Source organism: Protopterus annectens, chromosome 11.part0 (genome assembly GCF_019279795.1).
Source record: "Protopterus annectens isolate FY-2018-M chromosome 11.part0, PAN1.0, whole genome shotgun sequence".
NCBI classification, from domain to species: domain Eukaryota; kingdom Metazoa; phylum Chordata; order Ceratodontiformes; family Protopteridae; genus Protopterus; species Protopterus annectens.
The window spans coordinates 1,158,109,979-1,158,137,383 of NC_056745.1; the positions used below are offsets into that span (position 1 = coordinate 1,158,109,979).

At 40.1% G+C, this 27,405-nt stretch overlaps 1 protein-coding gene across 1 annotated transcript in view; it reads right to left on the reverse strand.

Moving 5' to 3' along the window:
• Window positions 1-27,405, reverse strand: part of SLC26A5 (solute carrier family 26 member 5) — a 1,021,139-nt gene that overhangs the window by 284,874 nt on the left and 708,860 nt on the right. The window contains exon 13 of the mRNA XM_044088519.1: window positions 665-742. Coding sequence (XP_043944454.1) covers window positions 665-742 — 78 coding nt within the window. The remainder of the gene's footprint in view (window positions 1-664; window positions 743-27,405) is intronic.

Here is a 27,405-nt window from a genome sequence, read left to right on the forward strand (position 1 = left end):
ACCTCTATGACACTGTTCAACAGGAACCTGGATGAATGGATGAGGCACCATAAATTCTCACCAGGGATCATGCCCACAACCCTCCTGGACATGAGCACCCATCACTAAATGCGATCTTGGGTACTGACTAGTACCTCTACAGTATTACACTGGGTTGAAATTGCTAGGCTTAAAATGACCTCTGGGTCGCTAGCCTAGTATTTTCCTATGATCCTGTTCGCCACTGGCCAGATGCATTTCCAATGAATGTGAGTTTCAATGCATTTTCAGTCTATATGAGTTTCAAGGGAGGAAAAGTTTATTGCTGCTCATGTTAAGTCTGTTTTCAATGCAATACTGTTTTGTTTACCAAATGACCATCTGTGTTTATGCTATAAAATTTTAAATAAGTTGAATGCAAAGTCTCTAATCAGTAAAAGTAAGCAAGAAAATAGTATGCACAGTGATGGGTTTAGACTGCCAAGTAATGGGACACTGGAATGGCTGTGTGTGAGGTAATCCACTACCCTGCCTAGGGACCCATTTGACCATAATCTGGCTCTGAGCTTAAAGGACCTTGTACCATTGCAGGTATTCTGTTTAAGATTACAGTATGCATACTGTCCAATAAGGCATATAAGAATAAAGGGTAAAACATGACAACAAAAATGCATGTTAGACAAACCTGAGGTAGTGGTTCAAACAGATATCCAACAGCCACAATGATAAGTAATACAATCAGTGAAGCCAACATCCCTGCAACCTGCAAGATACAAAAAGCTAACAGTGAAACAATTCTGAAGAAGTCAAAGACATTTCATTTAGTAAAAGAAACTGATATAAAAATGTAAACAGAACTTATTGTAAGACTTCTACAAATAGATATTAAATTGATTTTTGTTAATAAATTTACATAAAATATGTTTAAAAGAATTCACAGTACATACTTTACAAAAACATTAAAAGACAAAGAGGAGATGATTTGGTGCTGAATGAGAGCCACTGTTTAGCAATAGAATATTCACAAGAAGGGAGGGGGCGTAGCCTTAATATACAAAGCAGGGCTCCAACTTACACTACTTGATACATACCCTCCATCTGGTACCAATTCTGAAACTCTTTTTGCTAAGCTACAACTAAACACTTGTAAGTCCATCTACATTTTATGCTCATATCTTCCTCCAGGTAATATCAACTCCCTTGAAAATATCCTAAGCTGGCTGTCCACTAACTTTCCTCAAGAAACCATTGTGCTAGGCGACTTTAATATCGACTGGAATACCTGCAATTATGATAAACCTACTAACCACATTAACCTACATGGCTTCTCTCAAACTATCACCTTACCTACTAGAATCCATAAACCCACCAACAAAGAATCCACCCTAGATTGGATCCTTATAAATACTCAGTCCCCAACCTACATGGCAGGCATCCTCCCTGATGACATTAGTGATCACTCACTAACCTATTTAATTCGACAAAAGACCTACACACCAAGCCCTATAACCCTCAGAACTACTCACACCTATAAACATTTTAACCCTGAACATTTCCAAAATGAACTGAGAGTTTGCAACTGGTCACCCTTAAAACCTCCAACTAGAGGAAGCAGTGGCATACTTCAATTCTAAGTTCCTTGAAATCCTAGACTACCATGCCCCGTCTTGTACCCTTAGGAATAGCACCAAAACTGCACCATGGCTTACCAAGGAAACTAAACAAAAATTTGCTAAGAAACAAACTTTGGGCCATATGACACTCTTTCAAAGATACATCTGAGCGCTTAAAATTTAAACAGCTCAGAAACTCTACTAAAACTTCTATGCTATTGGACAAAAAAACTTCTTCTTTCAACTTCAACAAGCCAACCAACAAAATCCTCAGAAAATTTTGGTCAGGAATCAATAGACTCCTTCATCCAGGCTGCTCTAAGACACCTACCCCATACGGAATTACCCAAGACACTCCCAAACATATTGCCGACTCCTTTAATAACTTCTTTACCGAAGCTATCCAGTCACTTGCTAACTCACTACCTCCTGTATCCTCTACTTCACCCCCATCCTCCTATACCTCTCCACCCACTTTCCAACTCCAACCCATCCCTACATCCCTCATTTGTACCCTCCTTCAGAAACTCAAACCCTCTACCCCTTCAGCTGACCTCTTTACCTGCTAAGTATCTTCAAAATAGCAGCCAAAGTTACTGATTATGCTATCTCTATCCTAATAAACAGAACCATTAAAGAAGGTACCATCCCATCTATCTGGAAAGTCTCACACATTATCCTCCTACACAAGGGTGGCAACTCAACAGAACTTTCCAACTTTCGTCCTATTGCCCTACTCTCGCCCATAGCTAAAATCATGGAAAAATGCATCCACTGTCAGTTACTAGACCACCTTCTCTTAAATGGCCTATTAGCCAGCTCTCAGCATGGCTTCTGACCCTTCCATAGCACCACTACTGCCCTCCTGTCATTTTCTGACCACATTAACAAAAACCGTAACTACTACACCCTGTCCTCTGCTATCTTTATTGATCTTTCAAAAGCATTCGACATGGTTAACCATCAACTACTCTTGAATCTTCTCAAGCCCCTCTCTCACTGGATACCCAAGTACTACAGTGGTTCAAGTCATTTGTATTAATATTAATTTTACTCAGTATATTGAGTACCCAGTAGGGAGTCTTGCTGGTGATCTGGAGAAAGAGGGAGAAACCAGTCTCAGAGTGAATTGTGTTCCCTGTGTGCTCTTAAAGGATATTGTGCTTAATGCAGAGAGCTACAGCTGGAGATACTGTGTACCTGTTATCCTCTCAGTGAACATTCCTCACAGGTGCCAGTGGTAAGGATTGAGGCTCTTTGATTACTGGCCCAGAGGTGGAAGGTCATCACAACATGCTTAGCATCTTTCTCTACATTACAATTCTTTTGTGTACATTTCCTTACCTTGTGCAGCTTATATTTCATATTACTCTTTAGTGTTAACTTATTCAAAAAATTGTTCACAACAATCTGACCACACACGGACCTCCATATTTTATATATTTATATATATATATATATATATATATATATATATATATATATATATATATGTGTGTATATATATATATATATATATACATATATATATATATACACACACACACACACACACACACACATATACATACACACATTTTTTATTATTTTTTTCATTTCTTCAACCCCCCCCCCCAAAAAAAAAATAAAATCATAAGCCAATGCTAGCAACCATTTCCTTCCTTCTCTATAAATTCTAAAGCCTATTTACACTTAAAACACCTTAACTGATCGTCTATTTCCTTTTCAAGAAACTGTCCCAATATTCATTTTATTTTTATATTTATGCTTCCCTAATCTTCCTTAATTTTCTTTTATTCAGAGCAGAAAAGTTTACAAATGTAATCATGATTAGGTTTGGGATTTAAAAAAAAACAGGATGCAATAAGGCCAACTGCCACTGTACAAAAAACAGAATGTAATAAGGCCGTCTTTTCCCTACTGCCACTGTACAAAACATTCTTCTGCATTTCATTTCATTCATTCATTCATTTATTGTGGCGGGGGAAGGCAGACAATCAAGCAAAGTCATAACCTCTGTTTTCCTTTTAACACTCAGCATAATACACACTCAGCTATTTCCATTAAAATACTATGAATTAAATAAATCTTTTTGATAAGAACTTAAAGGTTTTTCACAATTTAACAGCATCCTTCATTTTCTGTACTTCATCTCAACCTTTTCCACACATTATTTTTTCCTCAAAAAATACTTAATGTTTCAACCTCTTTCAAAGTAAAACACAATTCTTCCTGTGCTCACTTTAGCCTCAAAACACTTACTCTTATTTTTATATTTAATCCCACATTCCCTAACTTGTTCTGTACTTCTTTCAACAGCTTCACCACCCAATATTTCAGCAATTATAATATTGCATATATAAACTAAGAGCTTTGAATATCTATCCTTCCACAACTTTCCATCTTGCTTCAATCACTCTCTTCTTATCACCACTACTTTTATTGAGCAAACATAACACCATTCAGTGGACATCCCTACCTTAAACCCTTGCCCATTTTTCGTCATCTAGAAATCCATTAATTAACGATGCAACCCATGAATGTGACAATCAATAAGTAACCTTGCTCTCCAAAACCATAAGTCTGTAATATATCACAAACCTAATCATAAATAAATTCATAAGGTTTAGATACATCACAATATATTGCATATTAACCCTCTTCCAAGTCCCCTTTTTGCCATTATTTCCTCAACTAAAATGAACACTTTGCTTTTCAAACATTCTAGAAATCCATCAATAACAATCTCCCTTCTTCTCCTCATTCTCCTCACTTGTATTTTTGTACACTTTTATATCCACATTATATAAAGCAACAAGTCTCCAGTCCACCTTATCTCTTATTTACATTTTATAATTTCTACTATACTGCTATTAGTAATTCCATTTCTTAACACAGCCATCCCTGAACATGTATTCACACCTATTATCAGAATAACACTGTTCTCCATATTCTCTTGAACTGTTCTCTCTTTTCCTTATTAACATTCTATGTTCAACAAATATACTGCAAACCCAGCACAATTCTAATATAAGTCTTTGACTTGTTTACTCAATTTTTTCTCATCTAAATGTCTGCAAAACATATAACCTGTACCATCTACACCAACCATATAATTTTCATTCAACATATTTGCACCTTATTCAGATCTTCCAATGGCTTTCCTTCACTATCTTCACATTCCTTTACTTATTTTTTAAGATCACATTTTCTAATAAATTTTCTCCCTTCTATACAACTGTACCATATCCATATTTTATTTAAATTTCCCACTGTCATATAAACACTATTGTAATGCTTTCATAATAATCTTTTCTTCCTCTTTACAAATACAGTTTTAAACAAACTTTTTATCTATTGTTTGTTTACACTTCTGTTTCCCTTAGCAAACATGTCTCTGTACCAAAACTTTATACTTTTAGCAAAATACAGTATTTTCCTCTACCTCCTTCAATTCTTTTAGTGAATACGCCTTTTTATATTTCTCTCTAAAAGCAATCCACCATTAAGTGTCACTCTTATATAAATCTCTAATAGCCTCATGCTCCAGCCACATTTTACTCAGTCTCCCTCTACCACACTTCTGATTCTACCTATTCAGCTGTTAATCTCTTAATTCCTTTCTTCATCTTAATTACATTCTCATCATTTAAAAAATAGATGGTATATATTATGCATACACACACACACACACACATATATATATATATATATATATATATATATGAGGGACAGTACATACAATATATCATACATATACATACATACTTACACACTTCTCACCCGAATTTCTTTCAATGCTCTGGAGAATGAAATAAATTTGTAAGTCACCTACTTTCAAAAAATGTTTATGTATGTAATCTTTTAGGAAAGGGAAACTTTCGTAATATCAGTTAAAATCTCCCATCAAAATTATTTGCACATCCACTATTAAAAATTCTTTAGTACTTCATAAAACATGAATTGTTCATTCTATGTTACAACAGCAGAACATTATCAGCCTAACCACAACCCTACTTTTTATTTTTATATTTAAAACTATTTCTCTACCTGGTCTCAATACTACCACATTTACTACTTTAACTTTCCCATTTTTACATAAAAGACATTCCTGAATATGTACCAATACCTAATAACTAAATATTCCCAGCTACAAACATACTTCACATACATTCTTTTGTATATTTAGAATCAGTTCAACATTACATAAATTAATCAACTCCTGTCTTCCCTTAAACCTCACTTCTCCTTCAAAACATTATTCTGCATGTATTTTCCCACAATTCCCATTTTGTTTTTTTCTACATAATTTGCTCCTACCTATTTCTAAAGACCCCACGTTCAGTTCTTTTATCTCTGTTACAATATTCAGATTGATTTACATTTTCTAGTAACTGCCTTTTGGAAGCCACCAGAAAGTACAGTTTTGTACCTACCATAAATGTAGATGTCTGATAGGTATGCATCCGCAGTCATCACATATGGGTTGTCCTGCCTCAGGCAGCCCTTCGGTCGGCCGGATTCCAAAGTCTGGGTCCGGCGTCGGCTGATGTCGCCTTCCCGACGTCAGAGCGCCTGGGGTATAAAAGCGCCAGCCGACGCCATCTTCCTCAGTTTTTCTTGCCCCAGATGCCAGGTGCCCTCTAAGGAAGGCTAAATTTGGAGAAATGCAATAAATTCCAAACATGCACAAAAATATATACATATATAAAAACAAATACACCATAATAGATAACCCCAGCTAGCTATGAGAGGGGAATGTACCCAAGAAATACCACAGAGGGGAAGGAGGGAGGGTAAACCTGACTGCAGATGCATACCTATCGGACATCTACATTTATGGTAGGTACAAAACTGTACTATGTCCTTCAAGGATGCATCTGCAGTCATCACATATGGGTAGAATACCATAGCCAATCTGGGGGTGGAGGATCTATGTAAAGGATGGTGTAGCTAAAATGCCCTGCAGGACTGCCGTAGCAAAGCCTGCTCTGGATCTGGAATATAAAGGTAAGTTGTAATGCTTGGAAAATGTATGCACGGAGCTCCATGTAACAGCTTCTAAAATGTCCTTGGTAGCCACCCCTCTTAAGAAGGCTGTGGAGGTGGCTGTGGCTCTGGTCGAATTAGGTCTAATGTTAGTTGGCACAGTTTTTCCATGAAAGGAGTAACAGAAACTAATGAAATTCCCTATCCATTTTGAAATTGTCTGTTTTGAAATTGCTTTTCCTTGTGCACCAGCAGCATATGCTACAAACAACTGGTCAGTTTTTCTGTAATTTTTTGTTCTGTCCAAGTAGTAGCGCAACTGCCTGTGTATGTCCAGGGTGTGCAGAAGCTTTTCCCCTTTGTTTTGTGGATTTGGAAAGAAGGTAGGCAGGTGAATAGCTTGGTTTAATGAGACCCTAGATACCACCTTTGGCATAAATGAAGGATTGGTTCTCAATGAGACTCTGTCTTGATGAAAAATAAGAAATGGCTGTACTGCCATGAGGGCCTGTAACTCAGATACTCTTCTTGCTGAGGTTATGGCCAGAAGGAAGGCAGTCTTCCAAGAGAGGAACTGTAGTTCTGCAGATGCTGCTGGTTCAAAGGGAGGCAGTGTTAGTTTTTCCAACACGAAGTTAAGGTCCCAAGTAGGCACTGGTGGTTTCCTTGGAGGATTGATGTTTTTAATTCCTCTTAGAAAATGTCTTAGCAGAGGATGAGAGAAGACAGGTGGATCAGTATTGTACTCTGCTGAAATTGCTGAAGCATGAATTTTAATGGAAGAGTAAGACAGGCCATTGTGGAGCATTTCTGCCAAATATTCCAGGATATGTGCCATGTTCATAACTGTTGCATCTAGGCCCTTTCAGGTGGTCCAGGTGTGAAATCTTTTCCATTTTTCTGAGTATGCCTTTCTTGTGGAAGGCCTGCGAGCTTCCATGATGATATCCTTCACTCTCTTGGATAGCTTATCCTGGTGATGAGTCAAGGTATTTTCCAGGCAGCTAGTTGTAATGTTTTCAGGTTGGAATGCAGAGTTTTGTAGTTGTGCTGTGTCAGGAGAAGCGGCCATTGTGGCAGAAGCCATGGTTTTGTCTGTGACATGCTCTTTAGCAATGGGTACCAGTGCTGTCTTGGCCAGTCTGGAGCTATCAGAATCACTCTTGGCTGCTCTGCCCTGATCTTCAGTAAGACCTTGGTCATTAATGGAAGAGGTGGGAATGCATACACTGTTAGAGTTCTCCAGCTGAGAGGGTGTCCACTTTCCAAGCTTATGGGTGGTATGTCCTTGAGCAGAAGTTCTCCAGCTGATGATTGTGTGGGGAGGCAAAGAGGTCTATGTCCGGTCTCCCCCATGATTGTGTTATTTGATGATAGATGTCTGGATGCAGCATCCATGATGTTCCTGCTTAAGCTGTCCGCCAGTATATTGTCCTTTCCTGGTACAAACTGGGATTGCAGCTGTATATTGAGAGTCAAGGAAAGTTCCCATAGATTCATTGCCAGTCTGCAAAGAGGGTAGGAATGGGTGCCTCCTTGCTTGTTTATGTACCACATAACTGTAGTGTTGTCTGTCCTTATTAGCAGGTGGCCTTGATGTAGAAATAACTTGAAGGCCTCGATTGCATGTATCACTGCCAACATTTCCTTTTGGTTTATGTGCATGCGTAGCTCTTTTTGTGACCATAGTCCTTGAATGCATCTTCCTTCCATGTGCGCTCCCCATCCGTGGTCTGAAGCGTCCGTTGTAATGGTTTGGCTGGCTATTGGTTTGCTGAAGGGCAAACCCCTGTTTGACTGGCTTGCTTGAGCCCACCACAGAAATTCCCTTTGAAGGCATGGCATGAGTGGTATCAAAGTTTCCAAGCTGTGACTGTGCTGAGTCCATAAACTCCTTAGGTACCAATGGAGTTTCCTCATATGTAGCCTTGCTTGAGGAATCAGAAGAATGCAAGAAGCCATGTAACCCAGGGCCTGCAGGATTTTTCTTGCAGTCAGCTGAGTTTGTCTTGACAGGTTTGTGAAGTAATCCGGTAGTTGGTTTTGTTTTTCTTCTGTGAGGAAAGCCATTTGGGTGGTTGTGTCTAGATCCGCACCCAGAAAGGTTATTCTTTGGGATGGTACAAGTCTTGACTTGTGAATGTTGACTGCATATCCCAAGGCCTGAAGAAGATAGATGGCATAATTCAAGTGTTTTACCAAAATTTGTTGGCTGTCCGCTTGTATAAGGCAGTCGTCCAGATACGGGTATATTTGCATCCCCTGAAGTCTGCAGTGTGCAATTACTGATGCCAGGCATTTCGTGAATACTCTGGGCACAGTAGATAAGCCAAAGGGCAATGCTGAGAACTGATAATGCTCTGAACCTGCAAGAAATCTGAGGTGTCTTCTGCAGCTTTGTCTGATAGGGACATGCAGGTATGCCTCCTTGAGGTCCAGAGTTACCAGCCAAGACCCCTTGCCCAGCATGGAAAGGAGTTGCTGTAGAGTCAGCATTTTGAATTTTGGCACAATGAGGTAAGTATTTAGTGCGGACAAGTCGAGAATAGGCCTCCATTGCTTTTCTTTTCTTGGAACAAGGAAGAGTCTGGAATAAAATCCTTGGCCTTGTTCTGCGAGAGGAACCTTTTCTATTGCTTTCATTCTCATTAAGTTGGAGATTTGTTTCAAAGCCTCTGCCCTTTGATTTGGTGGCAGGTCTGGCATGCCTTTTCTTTTCGGTAATGTGTGGAAATGGAACCTGTATCCTTTGTCTATTATTTGTAGTGTCCATTTGTCCCTTGTAATAATGTGCCAATTCTCTGAAAATAAGGAAAGCTTTCCGCCCAAAGGTGCTTTCAATTGAGCCCTGGTTGGCGGTGTCAAAGTGAAGTCATTGAGTCTGTCCTTGTGCAGCAGTTGTAGGCCCTGCACTACCTCTCTGGTTGGGAGGCTGCCATTGACGTCCTCTGTAGGAGCCTCTAGTTTGCCCTCTACCTCTGGTACGCCTGTTCTTGCCTCTCTGAAATCTGTCTGTGTCTGGAAAGGACCAGTTCTTGGAAGGCCAATTTCTGCTGAATCTTGGTGGTTGGACTTGCATAAAATCTTTGACTGTTTGTACAGATTTTGCCTTTTCTTCAAATTTCTTTAAGATCTCCTGAGCAGTGGAGCCAAATAACGTTTGCTTTTCCAGTGGAGCATCCAGAAGCTTTGCTTTAACATGGTCTGGCAGAGATTGTTCCTTTAGCCAAGCATGCCTACGTATGACTGCACCTGTCATAGCTGACCTACATGAAGCTTCCAATGCATCACAGCCACACTGCAAGAAATGGTTGCTAACCTGTTGAGAGTTATGTACCAGATCCTGAAGTGATTTGCGATCTAGGGGTTCAGGTAAAGACAGCTTTTTATGCAATTCATCTAACAAATATTCTTGGTACTGTATCATATGAAATTGACAGTTTAAGGCCCTCATAGAAAGGGTAGCAGAAGTATACACTTTTACCCCATCGCTCTAAAGCCCTGGACTCCCTTTCAGAGGGGAGTGGATTTTTTTGTAGTGGCAGCTGTAACCCCTTTAGGGCCCTGGGAAATAGTTTCTGGATCAGCAGAGTGGGCCTTGTAAAGGAAAATATGTGATTCCGGGACCCTGTAGTACCTATCGGGTTTGGCAGGAGCCGGAGGGAGAGTGTCAGGGGTTGTGCTAGATTCAGAGTACACATCATCAATGACATTCAAAACAGGGGGAATAGCCAAAGGTCTATGCTGAGGCAAATGCAAGAAGGTCCTTAATCTCTTCCTGGAATCAGAGAATTCCTGGCCCTGCCATTGGAAATGTTCCCTCATAGTGTGCAAAGTTTTCCCAAAAGACAGTTCTTCAGGAGGGGAGGCCGAAGGGATAGATTCCTCTGCATCTGAATCCTCGTAGGCCGAAAAAGCCTCCTCCTGGTAGTCCGAGAGGGCACAGCCATCAGAGGCCTCATCTGAGGAGAGGGGATCAGAGGGCTCAACCCTGGGCCTTTTTGCTGTAGAAGGTTGGGAGCCCCTGTCCGGATGAGGCTGAGAGCCTCTAATTAATGAAATAAGGTCCTCTGCTAGACTAAGGATCTGAGAACCTGTAGTGGGTCCCTGAGGGATAACCCTGGGAGGCATAGATTTCGAGTGTTTAGCAGCTTTAGCCCTAGAGAATGCCTTAACAGACATGGATGCAGGAGGCCTGGCTGCACCACGTGCTGGTGTAGTTTTGTCTAAGGGAATGGTGTCGGAAGGTTCCTGGATACCAGATTCCAAAGGAGATTCAACAACCGAGACAGTAGTGGCCTCCGGGGCCGAGGTTGTCAGTTGTACGGTTTCGGTGCACGGTAGTACCAAGGACTCGGTTTCAGCCGAAACCGAGACACTCGCGGTAGGCCTGGCCGTGGTTTCAGCCGAAACCGCGGACCGCGGGTGTCGGTCCTTGTCCTTGCGTTTCTTCATTAAATGTGAAGTCGGAGTCTCCGACGACATTTTGTAAGCAAAACTAGCCCCAAAAAATTCCTCTGCAAACTCCGACCAACGTCTTAGAGTGCGTTGGTTGAAGGAAGCACAGGCGGAACAGGCCGAGACGTCGTGGTCTGGGCCTAGGCAAGGTAGGCAGTAAGAGGGGAAATTCTTATGAGGTATTTGTTTCCCACAAGTTAAGCAATTATTAATTTTATCTGACATCGGCTGAGGCAAGAAAGAGTCCCCAACGGGGTACTTAGCTTTTGAAGTCTTCGGTTTAGCTGAATTACAGGAGCTGGCCGACCGGCACTTGCGAACTGCTTCTGCTTCGGGCACCACGCAGCAAGAAAGACTGCGGAAGATGGCGTCGGCTGACGCTTTTATACCCCAGGCGCTCTGACGTTGGGGAAGGGGCGACATCAGCCGACGCCGGACCCAGACTTTGGAATCCGGCCGACCGAAGGGCTGCCTGAGGCAGGACAACCCATATGTGATGACTGCAGATGCATCCTTGAAGGACATTTAAATTTAGCAAGGGCTTACTATGTCTAGGCAATTCAGATCATGTATACCAGCTCAATAATAATAATAATAATTTCCTTAGTTAACACCCATTTGTTCACCCAATACTTCTGACAAAGTACTCTGTAGGGAATTTTTGAAGTCTGCCAATTCATAACACTCTCAAAACCTATGCTCCCAGTTACCTATTTCTTCTTCATCACACCTCTAACATTTGCTATCTACCTGATGGAAAATTCTTTGCAGTCTGCTTGGAGTATAAAAATACCTATGCACACACTTTCAAGCAAAAATCCTAAATCTTCTAGACAATGTTGCATATTTGTGAGCCATACATATGTCCTCCCAATATTACATTGTCAATTGCTTATCCAATCTCTCTTGCCAATCTTTTCTAACCTCATCTGATTGATTTCTATAGTTACTGTGCAGTATTTTATGTACCATACTAATTATCCTTTTTTAATGGCAACTTCTGTTCTAGATTCCACTAAAACTCTACCAGAGCAGGCCTTTCACTTAGGATTTATTCATCCCTTTCTCTTTGCCTCTACTCAAATTTTGATCCCTGATAGGAAAGGCAGTCCTCTAGCTTGCAGTCTAAATGTCTTCTTGGCTTCTTCTCATACTGTTACCTTTCCCTCTCTAGTTATTTGCTCCCAAGACTTTGGATTCTTTGCTAATTTTCTCTAGTAAATTCTAGCCTCCTCCTGCCTATTCTCTCTACCTTTAATTGCAGTCATTCCTATCTGCAAAATCTTTCTCCATTCTAGTATTGCCTTAGTTTTTAGAATACTTTCTGCTGTTTTATGAATATTATATTCTATGTGGCTGTTATTCTCCTTACAGATATGCATCTAAAATTCCACTCTCCTTATGTCTTGAATCCCCTCCCCATTTCATCATCCCTTTCCACTTTGATTTATGGCTTTCTGCTTGTGTTATATATGTGAGCCTTAACTTTGTAGCTCCAATATACCCTTTCAAATCAGGTAGTCCTCAACCGCCTTGCTCTACTGAAAGGATCAACTTATCCCACTTGACCCTTGCCCTTTTCCCCTCCCAGATAAAATCCTTCAACTCTGTTAATTATTGTCCACAATCTCTCCTCTCGTTAATAAAAATATTCTGTTTAGTCTCTTCCCACTTTTCTATAGCTGCTATAACAGAATTCTTTTTAATCCATACTCCTGAATACTTCATTTTATCATGTCCCCCATAAAGTTGAGTATTGCTGGACCAATTCATACACAGGTACACACTTTACAGTGTTTCTTTTATCTTCAATTTTATATCCCCAAAAGACTTGAAACTGTCTCAAGATGTTACACAACACTGATGTTTTTTTTCTTGTTTTACTGGGTACAAAATAATTTAGTTTGCAAAATAAAGCCAACTTTTCTTGATTACTATAGCAATTATATCCTTGAATTTCCATGTCCCTTGTTTTCTTTACCAATGGCTTTAACTGTACAGCAAATAACAAACGTGAAAGAGGACACCCATGCCTGGTTCCCCTGTTCAGCTACAACTTGTCAAAAAGGAAACCTCCCACTTTAATTTTTGCCTCCATCTCTCATATATCCTCCTAATTAACCTTATTATTGTATTGAGGAAAGCAAATACTTCAAATGCCCTGCTCATGAAATCCAAGCTCAATCTGTCAATTGCTTTTTCTACATCAAGACCAAACACCGACAGAGGTATTTTCTTGCACTGTGATTCCCTCTGTATCATCGCTGTTCTATTAATGATGCCAAATATTTGCTTCCCCTCCACAAAACCACACCAATCCAGGTCTATCAATTTTGGCAACATCTTTATCATTCTTTTAGCTGTTATAGAGAGAAACACTTTATAATCATTGTTTAAAATTGAAATGGGGCTATGTGAAGCTGAGTCTGATAGGTCTTTAACATTTTCAGGTATTAGAGCTACCACAACTTTCCTCCAGGATGCTGCTGCTTCCCCCTCCTTTTAAAATATTGTTAATCAAAACTTTCCAGATCTTTATCAATTTTTCCTCTCGCAGCTTCCAACCTTCCACAGAAATACCATCTATTCCTGGAGATTTTCCTTTAGGCTGATTGTATGTCACAGTATTTCTCTCATCTCCTGCTGTTAATTATTGAGCTTCATATATCTCTAACCTTGGCATACTTAAGTCTTAAAATACTTCCATTTGCATTCTTGCTTGATTTCCACATTTCTCTGCTTTATACAAATTTACATAACATTTCTGAAATATCTCTAATACCTCTACATGATCTCTAGTTATTTTACTTGTTGTAGGTTCCCTAACTTTGGCAATAACCCTTTCCACTTTCTGTTGCCTAAGTCATTGCTCTAAAATGTTCTTGTGCTCTGGAGTTATCAAAAACATTTGCTTAACATCAATCTTTCTAAACTCATGCATATTATCCAGATTCTCCATTATTTTCTCTTTAGCACTCTGCAATTGTGCATCTTTTGAGATTCCCCTTATTATGCAATACTTTAATCTCTGCCAACTCCTCCAAATAATTCATGTTACTTCTTAACCACATCTCTTTTTCTGCTATTTCTTCCCTTTTCTTAAACTTCACTTTCATTTTATCCTCTCATTAGCTATTTGGTAGTGTAGCAGTTAGCATTGTTGCCTCACAGCAAGAGGTTCTCCAGTTCGATTCTTGGCTGGAGCTCCTTCTGTGCAGAGTCTGCATGTCCTCCCTGCAGTCAAGTGAGTTTTAAAGACATGCAGGTAGGTGCGTGTGTGTGCATGTGCCTTCTGTGAAGGTTGGGCACTGGACTAGCAGCTTGACACCATAAAACTCCACTGCCAATCAATTTGCAGACCGGTGATCTGCTGTGACGACCACTAAAGGGAGTAGCCTAAATACATTGCTTTTATTAGCAATAGTTTCTGAAGAAATTTCTGTCTTCCCTAATGACTCTTGAATAATTTCCACTACCCATTTCTTAAATTCCTGTCTTTTTAATAGGTAGGAGGCAAAGTGCCAGTATCTCATTTTTTTCATCATTACCCTATATTTTTATAATGCAGCATGATCTGAAATATTTACTGGATGTGTCAAAGCTTTCAATTAAACGTACATTCCTGTGAAATATAATTTAATTCTAGTCTAACCCAGTTATCGTACCTTGGAGAATAATATGTAAAGTATTTCAGAGTTCCTACTACTGAATTCAAGTCTTCCATACCAGATATTTTCATATACGTCTTCAGAAATGTACCCTCTCTTGTTACACTTTCCTTTCTAGGTCCCCTAGATACATCCTCTCTGTTGCAAGTCAAATTTCAGTCCTCACTTATAAGTAGTATTCCCTGCTGAAAGCAGATTATTTCTTAATCTCCATAATAGTAGTTTCAGGTGGAATATAAATACATGTCAGCATAATCCTCCTCTCTTGCCAGTACCCACTTACTTCCAGGGATTTACTACTGTTATCTTTTTTCCCTCATATCACTACTGGAGCTCCTGCAACAATTAGTATAAGTACTCCCCATTTCTTTGTCCATGACAGTCTGATGGATATACTTCCTGCAATCCACTCTATATCAAATTCATGTGCTCATCTCCTTCCCTTTGTCTTTACTTGGGAGGCCATTAACATTCCACAGTAATATTGACAGTGTAGTCATTATGATAAGAAGTTATTATTCTCAACTGTTATATATGACAGCTTCTTAAAATGTCTATCTTCAGCTTCTGTGTTACATGCATGTATTAATGTTTAGGATGTTGATCTTTTACGCAGTGCTTCTTCTTATCTCCATTTGAACTTATGTCACATTTTACAAGACATTTTAGTTTTAATGAAAACACAAAAAACACCTCAGAACACCCCATAACCTATAAACTTAAAACAAGCACACAAAACTATGCATATCTTCAAATAATGAAGTTTAACCCTCCTGATAGGAACAATTGTGCCAAATCAACAGTCACATACCCATTGCTTCCCTAACCTTAAATGAAGGTTATCCATGCTAAGATGCATAATACAGCCTGTGCTCCTACTTACAGTAATTGTCTGTTTTTGTCTTGTCTTTATTCCCTTCCCAGATGTGAAAAATAGCATGTATGTTTTCAGAAAACATTGACTTTAGCCTTAAAATGTGCTTTGGTTTTTATGGCAGCTTGTCTTCATGGAAACATAAGAATAAAATGTACCTCTGCTCTCAGCTTCAGACTTCTCAAACTGCATATTTATTTGCTAAAGGAAACTCTGTTCTCTTATTTACTTGCATAGAAAAAAAAAAAGCATTGTTACTAAATTAAGCCAAGAGCCCCCAATCCAGACATTCATTCACCTATTCAAAAGAGAAAACATATAAACTCTACATATGTTATAATTTCTGTACTTTTCAAACCCATCATCCACCTTAACAACCCAAAACTAAAGCATATTAACTTAAATATGCTTTTCTCTAGTCTTTCTTCTTTTTTTACATTGTAATGCCTACATTTCTGAAAATTAAAAACAAAAACGGCACTTGCTTTAGTATCTTTATCACTACAGCAACAACTGAAATGCTTTAATATATAATATGTAATTTATATCATGAAATGTTTTATATAAATACTAAATACAATTGCTTTATTTACCGTTAACTTTTTTCCTTCCCTGTACTATCCTTCCAAACTTTAATGACATGAAATGGGGTACAGGCTTTTCAGTCCCCCACACGTTTAACAAAGTCAACAAAACTCCAATCGTTACTCTTTTTCTTGCAAAGCTATATTTCATGACTGATCCTTTGTAATCTCACATTTATTCACTAATTTCAATGTTGCTGGTATTCCCCCTGTACATCTCCATCTCCCAACCCCAGACACTGCTTCAAGGACCTCACGATTTATCTAGTCAACTTTTGTGCTTTTTTTTTTTTTATCTCAAGACATTTTCCTTTGGAACACTGGAAAAGGTTTTACTCACAATGTCTCTCTATGAGCTTTATTATCAGAAGAATGAGAAACATATTCACCTTCTGTTTATTGGCTTACTTTTTGTTGGAGAAATGTTTGCATTTCTTCCTCAAACAATTACTTTGATCCTTCAGGAAAAAAATATTCTGAAGACAGCTGGACACAACGGCTTGAATCTCACACCTGCCTATAGACATTCTCTGGTTGCTGGGATATTTTTGCTTCTTTTCTGCCTGGTGTACAGTGAATAATCTTTTCCCACACTCTGCCATCTCCAATTTTTAATACTTTGCTATTTCACCACAATTTTATCCAAATCAATGCCTTCTGCTAGTATGATTGCATGTTTACTATCAGAGGTCTTGGCTGATTTCTCATGGCCAGGTTTGGACATACACATATTCCCTTTTAATTAACAAATCCTGCTGTGGAATACCAGTCTAGTTGTTTATTGTGCTTTCATGAAATCAGTACAGTCTGTTCCTTTCAGTTTCTCTGGTATAGCAGAAAATTCCTGCATGCTCTGTCCTCTAACTCTACCATTTTCTGAAGCTGGTCTTGAGCAGTCCTGTACTCAGCAAGCCTTTTCTTCACTTCGATCTTTGATTTTTGCAGTTTTATCTGTTTATCTGAACAGCTGTTTAAAGCTTCCATTTTCCAGCCTTTTGTTATTTGAGTTGATATACTCCATCAATGTTTCATTTATTTTAATCAGCTCAGAGAACATTTGATTCATTTTTCCTCTAGATTACTGGAAGGCATATCTTGCATCAAAGCTGGAGCCTAAAGCTTTTTGCTGAACAGCTGCAGGATTCTTCCCAGTTAGTGTTTTCTCTTTACCTTTTCTCGATGTTCTTCTTTCAGGCTACGTGTATTCTTTCTGGCATCCAGGCAGTCTACTTACCAGCCAGTAACTGAATTTACTAAATCTGTCAGTTACTGGTCCTTATCCCTCAGTTTCTTTTTTCACACTGGGAGAGCTGACTGATCATGTGCAGTCATATTGGAAGACGAGGCTGCACTATTAAGCCAGAAACTGCTATAGGTCCACTTTCCCAATTTGGCTGCCAGCATTAACAAAACATATAAAGAAAGTATAGTCATCATCTCTGAAATGATGGATGTCAGTGATCTGCATGACCATCGATGCCACATAGCCAGTTCAGCCAATAAGAGATGGAGGTGTTTCAATCTACATTAGTAACAAATACAACTCCAGGTTTATTAAACAGGATGATGCCCTGGAGTTTATCCAAGTCTCCATAGACAAGGTTCCTTACCATGCCCTGGACAACTACAGGTCACCCTCTATGACCCATGAAGATCACAAATCTTACGTAGACCTACTAGTTGCAGTCACCATCCAACCAAATACCTTATTCATGGAAGACATTTAACTACTCCTCTTTAGAATGGGAAACATGCATACACTGCTTCTAACTCATAGGGATAACTTTTCCCTTAATTTATTAACATAAATGTCCTGGACCAGATAATAAGCACTACAACCACAGGATTAAACATATCTGACTTGGTACTCGCCAACATGGGAGAGTGTTGCCCCCCCCCGTCATGTCCTTACTGGTGAGGTTGGGCTACAAAACTGTCTCCCTCAAAACAGAAATCAATCCAGAAAACCCAGCTAAAACCATAAACAGTTAGGAACCTTTCTAAAGACAAACTATATTCTATTAAGTGACGGTCAAAATTCACAGCTCTCCCAAATCCTGAGAGCACATCTACCTATGCAGCATTATTTACAGAAACCCTGTATAAACACGTAAATGGCTGCATTGAGGTTGCCTTACCTACCAGAAGTAAACAAACCCCACTGGTGGAATTCTTACCTTTACAGGGTATACAACACAAGAAAAAAAGTCATGGCCAAAACCAGAAAGAGCAACGCTCACAGACAAGAGCTCTCCAATTAAACTAAACAAGAATCCAACAAGGCTGATTATGAGGTCAGGATAGCCTTACAGGCTAAAAACAATTACAAAGCCTTTTTCAACTATGTCAAGAACCTTAAAGGTAACACTCAACATGCAGAAAATACAGTTGTGTACACTTGCCATAAATGTAGATGTTCGAGTGTATTCACTGTTGCAGTCATCACATTTGGGTTATCTGCTTGCAGTAGCCCTCAGTCAGCCTGATTATCAAAGTCTTGGGTCCTGCGTTGGTTGCTGTCTCATCTTCCATGACATCAGGTAGTCAGGGGTATAAAGCATACAGCCAATGTCATTACATCAGTTTTTCTTGCCCCATATGTCAGGTGCCCCCATAATGGGAAGCAATTATATACAAGGTTACACCTCCAACAAAAAAGCAAATACACCAAAAAGCTTTAAGCATAGTAAACAAGAATAGAGGTATAGTCAATAGAAGTCAGGGGGCTGGAGGGAGGGTAATCAGGACTGCAACAGTGAATACACTCGAACATCTACATTTATGGTAAGTGTACACAACTGTACTATGTTCTTCGTGTTTCACTGTTGCAGTCATCACATTTGGGTAGATTCCCAAAGCTAAGGATTGGAGGAGGAAATTAGATAGCATTAGGACCAGCTATAAGGCCCCTGCAAGACTGCAGTGACAAACCAGCTCTTGATTTAGAAAAAATTGGCAAGTGGTAATGCTTGGTATGCACAGAACTCCAGGTAGCAGCTTTTAGGATGTCCCTGGTAGGGACACCTCTGAGAAAGGCTGTAGAGGTAGATGCAGCCCTGGTGGAATGAGGTCTTATCCCCTGTGTGGTAGGTTTTCCATGGTGCTTATAGCAGAAATGAATGCAGTGGCCTATCCACTTACAAATGGTTTGCTTTGAAATGGTCTTCCCCTCTGCCCCTGCAGCAAATGCAACCAGCAGCTGTTCAGATTTCAAGAGGTTTAGTCCTGTCCAAATAAAGCTACGTTGTCTGTGCACGTCCAATTAGTGCAGTATTCATTCCCCCTTGTTCTGTGGATTAGAAAAGAAGGTAGGCAAATGAATGGACTGATTAAAAGCTACACTGGATACCACCTTGGGCATGAAGGAGGGATTGATCCTGAGGGACACCCTGTCTGCATGAAAGATGATGAAAGGCTCCACTGCCATGAGGGCCTGTAATTCAGGCACTCTTCTTGCTGAAGTGATGACTAGAAGGAAGGTTGTTTTACAAGAAAGGAATTTCAACTCTGCATTTGCAGCTGGCTCAAAGGGAGGTAGAGTGAGTTTTTCCAATACAAAGATGAGGTCCCAGGCTGGAGTAGGGGCTCTCCTGGGTGGTCTTAAGTTTTTGGTGCCTCTGAGGAACTGCTTCAACAGCGGATGAGAGAAGAGGGGTGGTTCTGTATTGTAATCAGCTGAAATGGCTGAGGCATGAATTTTGATGGAGGAAAAGGAAAGGCCCTTATGATGCATCCCAGTTAAGTATTGAAGAATCTGAGGTAAAATGGGCGGTGCTGTGCCCATCCCCCGAGTTTGGCCCCCAGGAACAGAATCTTTTCCATTTTTCAGCATAGGAATTTCTAGTACTAGGACTCCTTGCCTCCAGAATGACATCCATCACTTGTTTACTGAGGGATGGTAACAGAGAGATCAAGTAATTAGCCATGCTGCCAGGTTCAAGGTTTGAAGCTGTGGGTGCAGAATCTGGCCCTCCTGCTGGGACAGCAGGGTAGGGGTCTGAAGCAGGTGCCATGGTGCCAGCAGTGACACACTGCGCAAGAGGTGGTACCAGTGTTGGTGTGGCCAGTCTGGTGCAATCAGTATTGTCCTTGGTTTGTCCTGTTTGATCTTTAGTACTACCTTGGAGAGGAGAGGAAGAGGGGGAAAGGCATAAACTGATAGGTTTTTCCAGGTGAAGGACAGGACATCCACTTTCCAAGCTTGTTTGTGGGGAGTCCTTGTGTAGAATTTCCCCAATTGGCAGTTCTGGGAGGTGGCAAACAGGTCTATCTCTGGGCTCCCCCATTTGTTTCCCAACATGTTGAATATCTCTGGTTCCAGTTTCCACTCGTGTGGGTCCATGTGATTTCTGCATAGGTCATCTGCCAGTGTATTTAGCTTTCCTGGCAGGAAATGAGCTTGTAGGTGCATTTGGTAGCTCAAGGCTGTGTTCCACAGAGCCATGGCTAGTCTGCAGAATGGGTATGAGTGGGTTCCTCCCTGCTTGTTTATGTACCAAATAACAGTGGTGTTGTCTGTCTTTACCAATAATTGTCCTGGAAGAATGTGGTCCTTGAAGGCTGTCAGAGCATTCTGTACTGCTAACATTTCTTTCTGATTGATATGCAGGTGCATTTGACTTGGGTTCCATTTGCCCTGAATGCACTGCCCTGCCAAGTGAGCCCCCCATGCATAGTCTGATGCGCCTGTTAGCATTTGGGCGGCAGTGGGTAGAGTGAATGGCAGTCCCTTGTTTTGTTGGCCTCTGCCCACCAAAGGAACTGTATCTGTAGACAAGGTATGACAGGATCATTGATTCTAGATCTTGAAAATGTTGACACCATAGGCTTTTTAGATACCATTGTAGTTTCCTCATATGCAGTATTTCCTAACTACTTTGGCAATATGATTGTCAAAGGAGAGATTACTATCTTCCTGGGTCCCCAGATCTCTTATTACCTTTTCTGTATTAAGGGGGCTGCTACCTATGTGGTAATTCATGGGTGTTTTGTTTTTCCCAAATGGGATGACTATGCATTTTTTGGCATTTAGCTTGAGTCCACGACTTTGACACCAGGTGTCCGTCTCAGTAAGGCCCTTTTGGAGAATATCCGTGTCAGCCGGAGAGTCGGTTATGGCTCCCAGTTTGCAGTCATTGGTGAACTTGGTTAGCCATAGTCCTCCTGTGTTTGCCTGTACTTCTGATAAGTATATGCTGAACAGTAGGGGTCCCAGGACCAAGCCTTGTGTCGACACCACTTCTGACTGGTTTAGAGTCGGACCTGGAGCCCACTATTCTTACCGTGTGAGTTCTGTCTGTAAGCCAGTTGGCAACCCATCTCATGATGTAGGGGTTTATTTTCAGGCTGGTGAGTTTTTCTATAATTCCAGAGTGGGGAATGGTGTCAAAAGCCTTGGCGAGGTCAAGGTAGGCTGTGTGAACTACCTTCCCCTCATCTATGGCCTTGTTGACTGTCTCAAAGAAGTCAACCAGGTTTAGTAGGCATGGTCTGCCCTTAACAAAGCCGAACTGGGTCGGGTCAAGTGTTTGGATGTTCCCAATGTCTTTGTTAATGAGTTCCATGATGATGTGCTCCATAGCCTTGCAGACCAGGCTAGTCAGGCTTATGGGGTGATAGTTACCAGGGTCAGTTGTGGCCCCTCCTTTGTGGAGCGGAATAACCATTGCTGTGTGCCATTCTATGGGCACATAGCCTGTGGAGAGGCTGAGGTTGAACAGTGTGTTTAGGTGGGGGGTTAGTTCGTTCTGTAGTTCGTGCAAGACACAACCTGGGACACCATCTGGCCGCATTGACGCTGTGCTTTTGTGTTTGAAAGGGCTGCTTTCACCTGTGCATCTGATTTCTGGGACACTACACTTTTCCAGTACTGTTGTGGGCCCTTTGGGGGGGTGAAGTTTGCACTGAATCTATCTGACAAGATGTTGGCAATATTCAGTATATTTTGTGCTATTTTGCACTAGCTCAGAGCACATTTGTGAGATGCCACTTAGATTCTTGACATAGCTAAAGAAGGCTTTGTGGTTATCTTTCGAATCCTTGGCTATTTTTCTTTCGAAGTTAGCCTTGGAGGATTTTATGAGGGACCTTAGTTTCTTACTGACACTGATCAGGGATGTCTTTCCTTCTTGGGATTTGCTTTTTTTCTGAACTAGTTTCCTCCTTCTATTGTATAGCCTGTTTATGGCAGGGGTCCACCAGACTGGTTTCCTTCTCTTAGGGGAATGAGTCTTGGTTTTGCTAGGGATGGCACAATCCATGCATCCTTGTAGGTGCTCATAGAGTGCATTTGTAAAGGTTTCTGCATCTTGGACACTGTTATCCTTTAGCGTGGGGGCTGTGAAACTTACCATCTCTGTCTTAAGTAAGGTGGAGTTTGCTATAGAAAAGTTTTTCACTGTGGTTTCCTTGGCTGGAGGTGGTGGTGTGGTGTGGACATCCAGAGTGAAATGGTCTCAGGATCCGCAACAGGATTTTTAAAAAGGAACTTGTGAGAGTCAGGAACCCTGTAATACCTATCAGGTTTTCTGGGAGCAGGAGGTAAAGAGTCAGGGGCCAGGCTAGATTCCGAGAAGGCATCTTCAACAATGTCCAGTACAGGAGGTATAGCTAAAGGCCTGTGTTGGGGCAGGAGTAAGAAATCCCTAAGCCTTTTTTTGGAATCAGAGTAATCCTGGCTTTCCCAGCGAAAATGCTCCCTAAGAGTATGCAAGGTTTCACCAAAAGAGAAATCCTCTGGAGGGGAATCAGAGGGAATTGAGTCCTCTGCATCAGAATCCTCATAGGTAGATAAGGGTAAATCCTGGTCATCAGAGAAAACAGAAATTTCAGAATCCTGATCAGAAGAATCAGAAGGAAAATCAGTTCTACGTCTCTTAGAGGGAGACGGGTGGCTTCCCCTGATTAGAGTAATAAGGTCTTCAGCCATTCTTATTTGTTTTTTAGGCATAGGGGCCTGACCATGTGGTCTGTGCATCGGTTTTCTAGGCGTGGGTCAAGTTTTAGGCCTCGAAGAAGAAGATGGCATTGGTTTAATATGCAAGTCAGGCGGCCAGAATACACCCTCAGAAGCCTGCAGAGTGGCTCCGGACCCATCCAAGGTAAAGACATCTACAGGTTCCACAGTCGAAGCATCTCGCGGCATACCGGACTCCGAATGGTTCTCAGTAGAGGCCTGTAAATCTGAAGTAGTGGGTATCAGGGGCTGCAAAAGCGCCTCACTCAGTACTGGTGAACTGGCGACTAGCTTAGGAGAAGCGTCATTGGCAGCTTTGGACCTATGCGGTCTGTCTATGTCTTTATCTTTGCGTTTTTTCGGAATGTCGGTAGTCGGGTGGCTTTCCAAAGCCATTTCTGGATAATTGAACTGAGTACCAAAATATTTAGATACAAAAATGAACAGACGATGAATAGTTCGAGGTTTGAATAAGGCACAAAACCGACCGCGAGGTACATTGTGGTCTGGGCCTAAGCAAGGAATACAGTACGAATGAAAATCTTTATGAGGTATTTGCTTTCCACAAGAAATACAATTCTTAACTTTTACTGACATCGGTTTAGAGCAAGAACAAGGATCCCCAATGGGTTACTTAGTTTAGTTGAAGACTTTGGATCTGAAACTCGAAAATGGGCTGACCGGCACTAAAGAACTGCTTCTGCTTCGGGCACCGCACGGCAAGAAAGACTGATGTAATGGCGTCGGCTGCATGCTTTATACCCGACTACCTGACGTCATGGAAGATGAGACAGCAACCGACACAGGACCCAAGACTTTTACAATCAGGCGACTGAGGGCTACCTGCAAGCAGATAACCCAAATGTAATGACTGCAACAGTGAAACACGAAAAACATCTGGACTGGTATTCCATAACAAGAATTGTTAACTGAAAGAGCACACAGTGTGTATGCTCCAAAGCTGGCTATGAGAAAACAACCTAGACCTTTAACAGTAAAAATTCAATCTTACCAGAAGAAGGAGTTGATTCTGACAAAACTGTGGCAGAAGGACAAAGCAGGAGTCTGGCAGACAGCAGAGTGTTTGTGGAGAATGACGCCTCATTGTACACCAGACAAAAGAGGAATAAATGTATTCCATTATATAGGGCATGTTGAGAAACAGGCATGAGATTCAAACTGCTGTACCCAGCTATCCTCCAAATATTTTTTTCCTGGAGGAACAAAAACATTTTTTGATGAAGTACATGCTAAGTAAGAAATACAAATGTTTGTCCAACAAAAAGCGAGCTATTGAACAGAAGGAGATTCTATTTCTTGTTCCTCAGGTAATAAAGACAAATGATTGAGAGAAAAAAGCAGAGAAGTTGACTAGAAGAATCGAGAGTGCACTGGAGATAAAGCAGAGACAGGGTTTGGGAGATGGAGATGAACAGGAACAGAACAAAAGAATCTGGAAATATTGGACTTTTTTGGACTTTGTTAAACTTGTAGGGGACTCTAAACCACATGCCCCACTTCAATTCATTAACGTTTGAAGACTAAAATCAGTAACTTGGAAAATGACAAATGTGGGATTACAAAACAATAATTATATTTGTGAAACAGGATAGAACAGGAAAATCTGGAAATATTGGACTTGTTTGGACTTTGTTAACCTTGTAGATGACTCTAAAGCATATGCCCAACTTCATGTCATTAATGTTCGGAAATATAGGAGAGGGGAAGAGGAGGGAGGGAGTTAACTGTAAGTACATTTTTTTTCTTAACAGTATTACTTAAGTGGTGCATGATTTTCTCCATGTGTCATAAAGTGAAATTGTTTCAGTTATTTTTAACTGTAATGGGGATACTAATGTAAAGAGGTGCTTCTGTTTATTCTTTTTCCCTTCTCCCTTTCTCCTTGTTTAGTTTTAAGAAATGTAGGCATTGCAAAAAAAATGGGGGATCTGGTTAAAAGAGCATAACAAATGAAACATTAATGTGCTTTTTCTCATTCTTGCATAGGGGAATGACTGTGTTATCTTTATACAGGAACAAATTTTGACAGAAAGCAAGTAAATGAAAAAGAATATTGAACATTATAAGGTCTTTTTTTCTAGTAAACAGTCCTGTATCTGGTTCTTGTGTCACTGGCAGACAATCTGATAAAGAGATATGGCTTGGAGAAAATGTTTTCTGAAAGCATTCAAGTATTTTCCAGCTGGGAGAGTTATAAAGATATGGCAAAAACCACATAGCACTTAATAGAATCACAGGCTCTAATGTAACTTAGTGTGGATAAGCTTTCTTTCTGTTTAGCTCGAGTCTGTGTTTGTGGCTGTCAATTTGGAAATGACAAAAAACAATTGTATAAATTATTAACCTGCCAAATATGGCATGCATGCAACACAAAAACTGGAACTAGACACTTAACAAAAAAGTTGTTATAAATGGTGGGAATAATAATCCTTCAAGAATATGATTCTTTCCATAATGTCTTTAAATGTTAATGGTCCAAAAAAGAAAGAGCAGTGAACTATATAAAAAATGTGGAGTGCAGATAGCTATGCTATAGGAGATGCACTTGGAAAGAATTGAACACATGAATTTGATAAAGAAAGGTTTTCAGGATGGTTATTCAGCAGAATACCTGGGGCAAAGGAAGAGAGGAGTACTTATATTAATTGTCAGAGAAGCTCCAGTAGTAATAGAAGAGGAAAGAAAGACAATAATGGTAGATTTGTAGTACTGAGGGGCTATTGGCAGGGGAGTAGGATTACAATGATATGTATTTATATTCTACCAAAAACTGCTATAATAGAGCTTAAGAAAATTCTGGGAGAAATAATCAGCTTTCAGCAAGGAGTATTACTTACAGGTGGTGGCTGGAATTTGATTTGCAACAGTGAAGATGTTGCAAGGGGTCCAGAAATAGAAATATAATAAAGGAGGGTAGATTTTTAAAGACATTTATGAAAATATTTATCATGGAAGATGTGAATCCAGTACTAGGAATTTGAAGTGAATTTACATATTCCCAAAGCCACAAAAACTGGGCTAGGCTAGACAGAATTTACATTTCACAGGAACGTTCATTTAATTGAAGGTCTTTATACGCACTCAACAACTATTTCAGATCATGCAACAATAATAACTAAAATAAAAACACAGGGTAAGAAAGAAAAATGAGACACTGGCGCTTTCCCACCTATCTGTTGAAAAGACAGGAACATAAGGAAAGGGTAGTGGAAGTAATTCGGGAGCTACTGGAGAAGATACAAAATTCTTCTGAAAATATAGCTAGGGAGTGGGATAAAATTAAAATGGAATTTAAAAATAAGGCAGAAATAAAAGAAGGGGAGATATGGTTAGGAAGTAAGGAATTATTTAGAGGGACTGACAAATATTAAATTATTACAAAATAGGAGGAATCTCACAGAACAAAATAAGGAACAGAATGCTAAACAGAAAATAAGGGAACTACCTTGATAATATGCACGAGTTTAGAAAGAGAGCTGTTAAGCAACTGTTTTTTTTTTTTTTTTTTTTTTTTTTTTTTTATAATAACTCTGGAGCACAAAAACTTTTAGAGCAATGACTCAGACAACAGAAAGTAGAAACAGCTCTATTATAATGAAGATAACTATGGCTCCTGTAGAAGTATTAGAAGTATTTTGAAAATTCTATGAAAGTCTGTATAAAGCAGAGAAAAAATGGAAATCGAGAAAAGGTACAAATGGAAATGTTTATGGAAGAATTAAATATGCCAAGGCTACAGGGAGAGGAGGCTCAATTACTAACAGGACAGGAGGAGAAGAGATAAAAACTGTGATGTATAACCAATCTACAGGACAATCCTCAGGATTAGATTATATTCCTGTAAAAGTTTGGAAGCTAGGAGAGAAAAAACTGATGAAGATTTGGAAGGTTTTGTTAAACAGTATTTTAAGAGGAGGAGAAGTACCAACATCCTGGAATTAAGCAGTAGTAGATATACTACCTAAAGAGGGTAAAGTTCCATCGGATTTGGCTTCCTACAGGCCCATTTCAATACTAAATCATGATTATAAAGTGTTTATGCCTATAACGGCTAAAAGAATGGCAAATGCTATGCCAAAATTGATAGATATGGATCAGTGTGGTTTTGTTATCTTTAACTTTGGTGGCAAATAATGAGGTTCCGTCAAAAGGAGCATTGACAAAAAGAAGATATGAAGGCTTCCGCAAATTCACATAAGTGCATCCGGACATGTCTCCCAATGGTAATGCCTGAATCTGCTGCCCGTGAGGTACCTTTAAACAC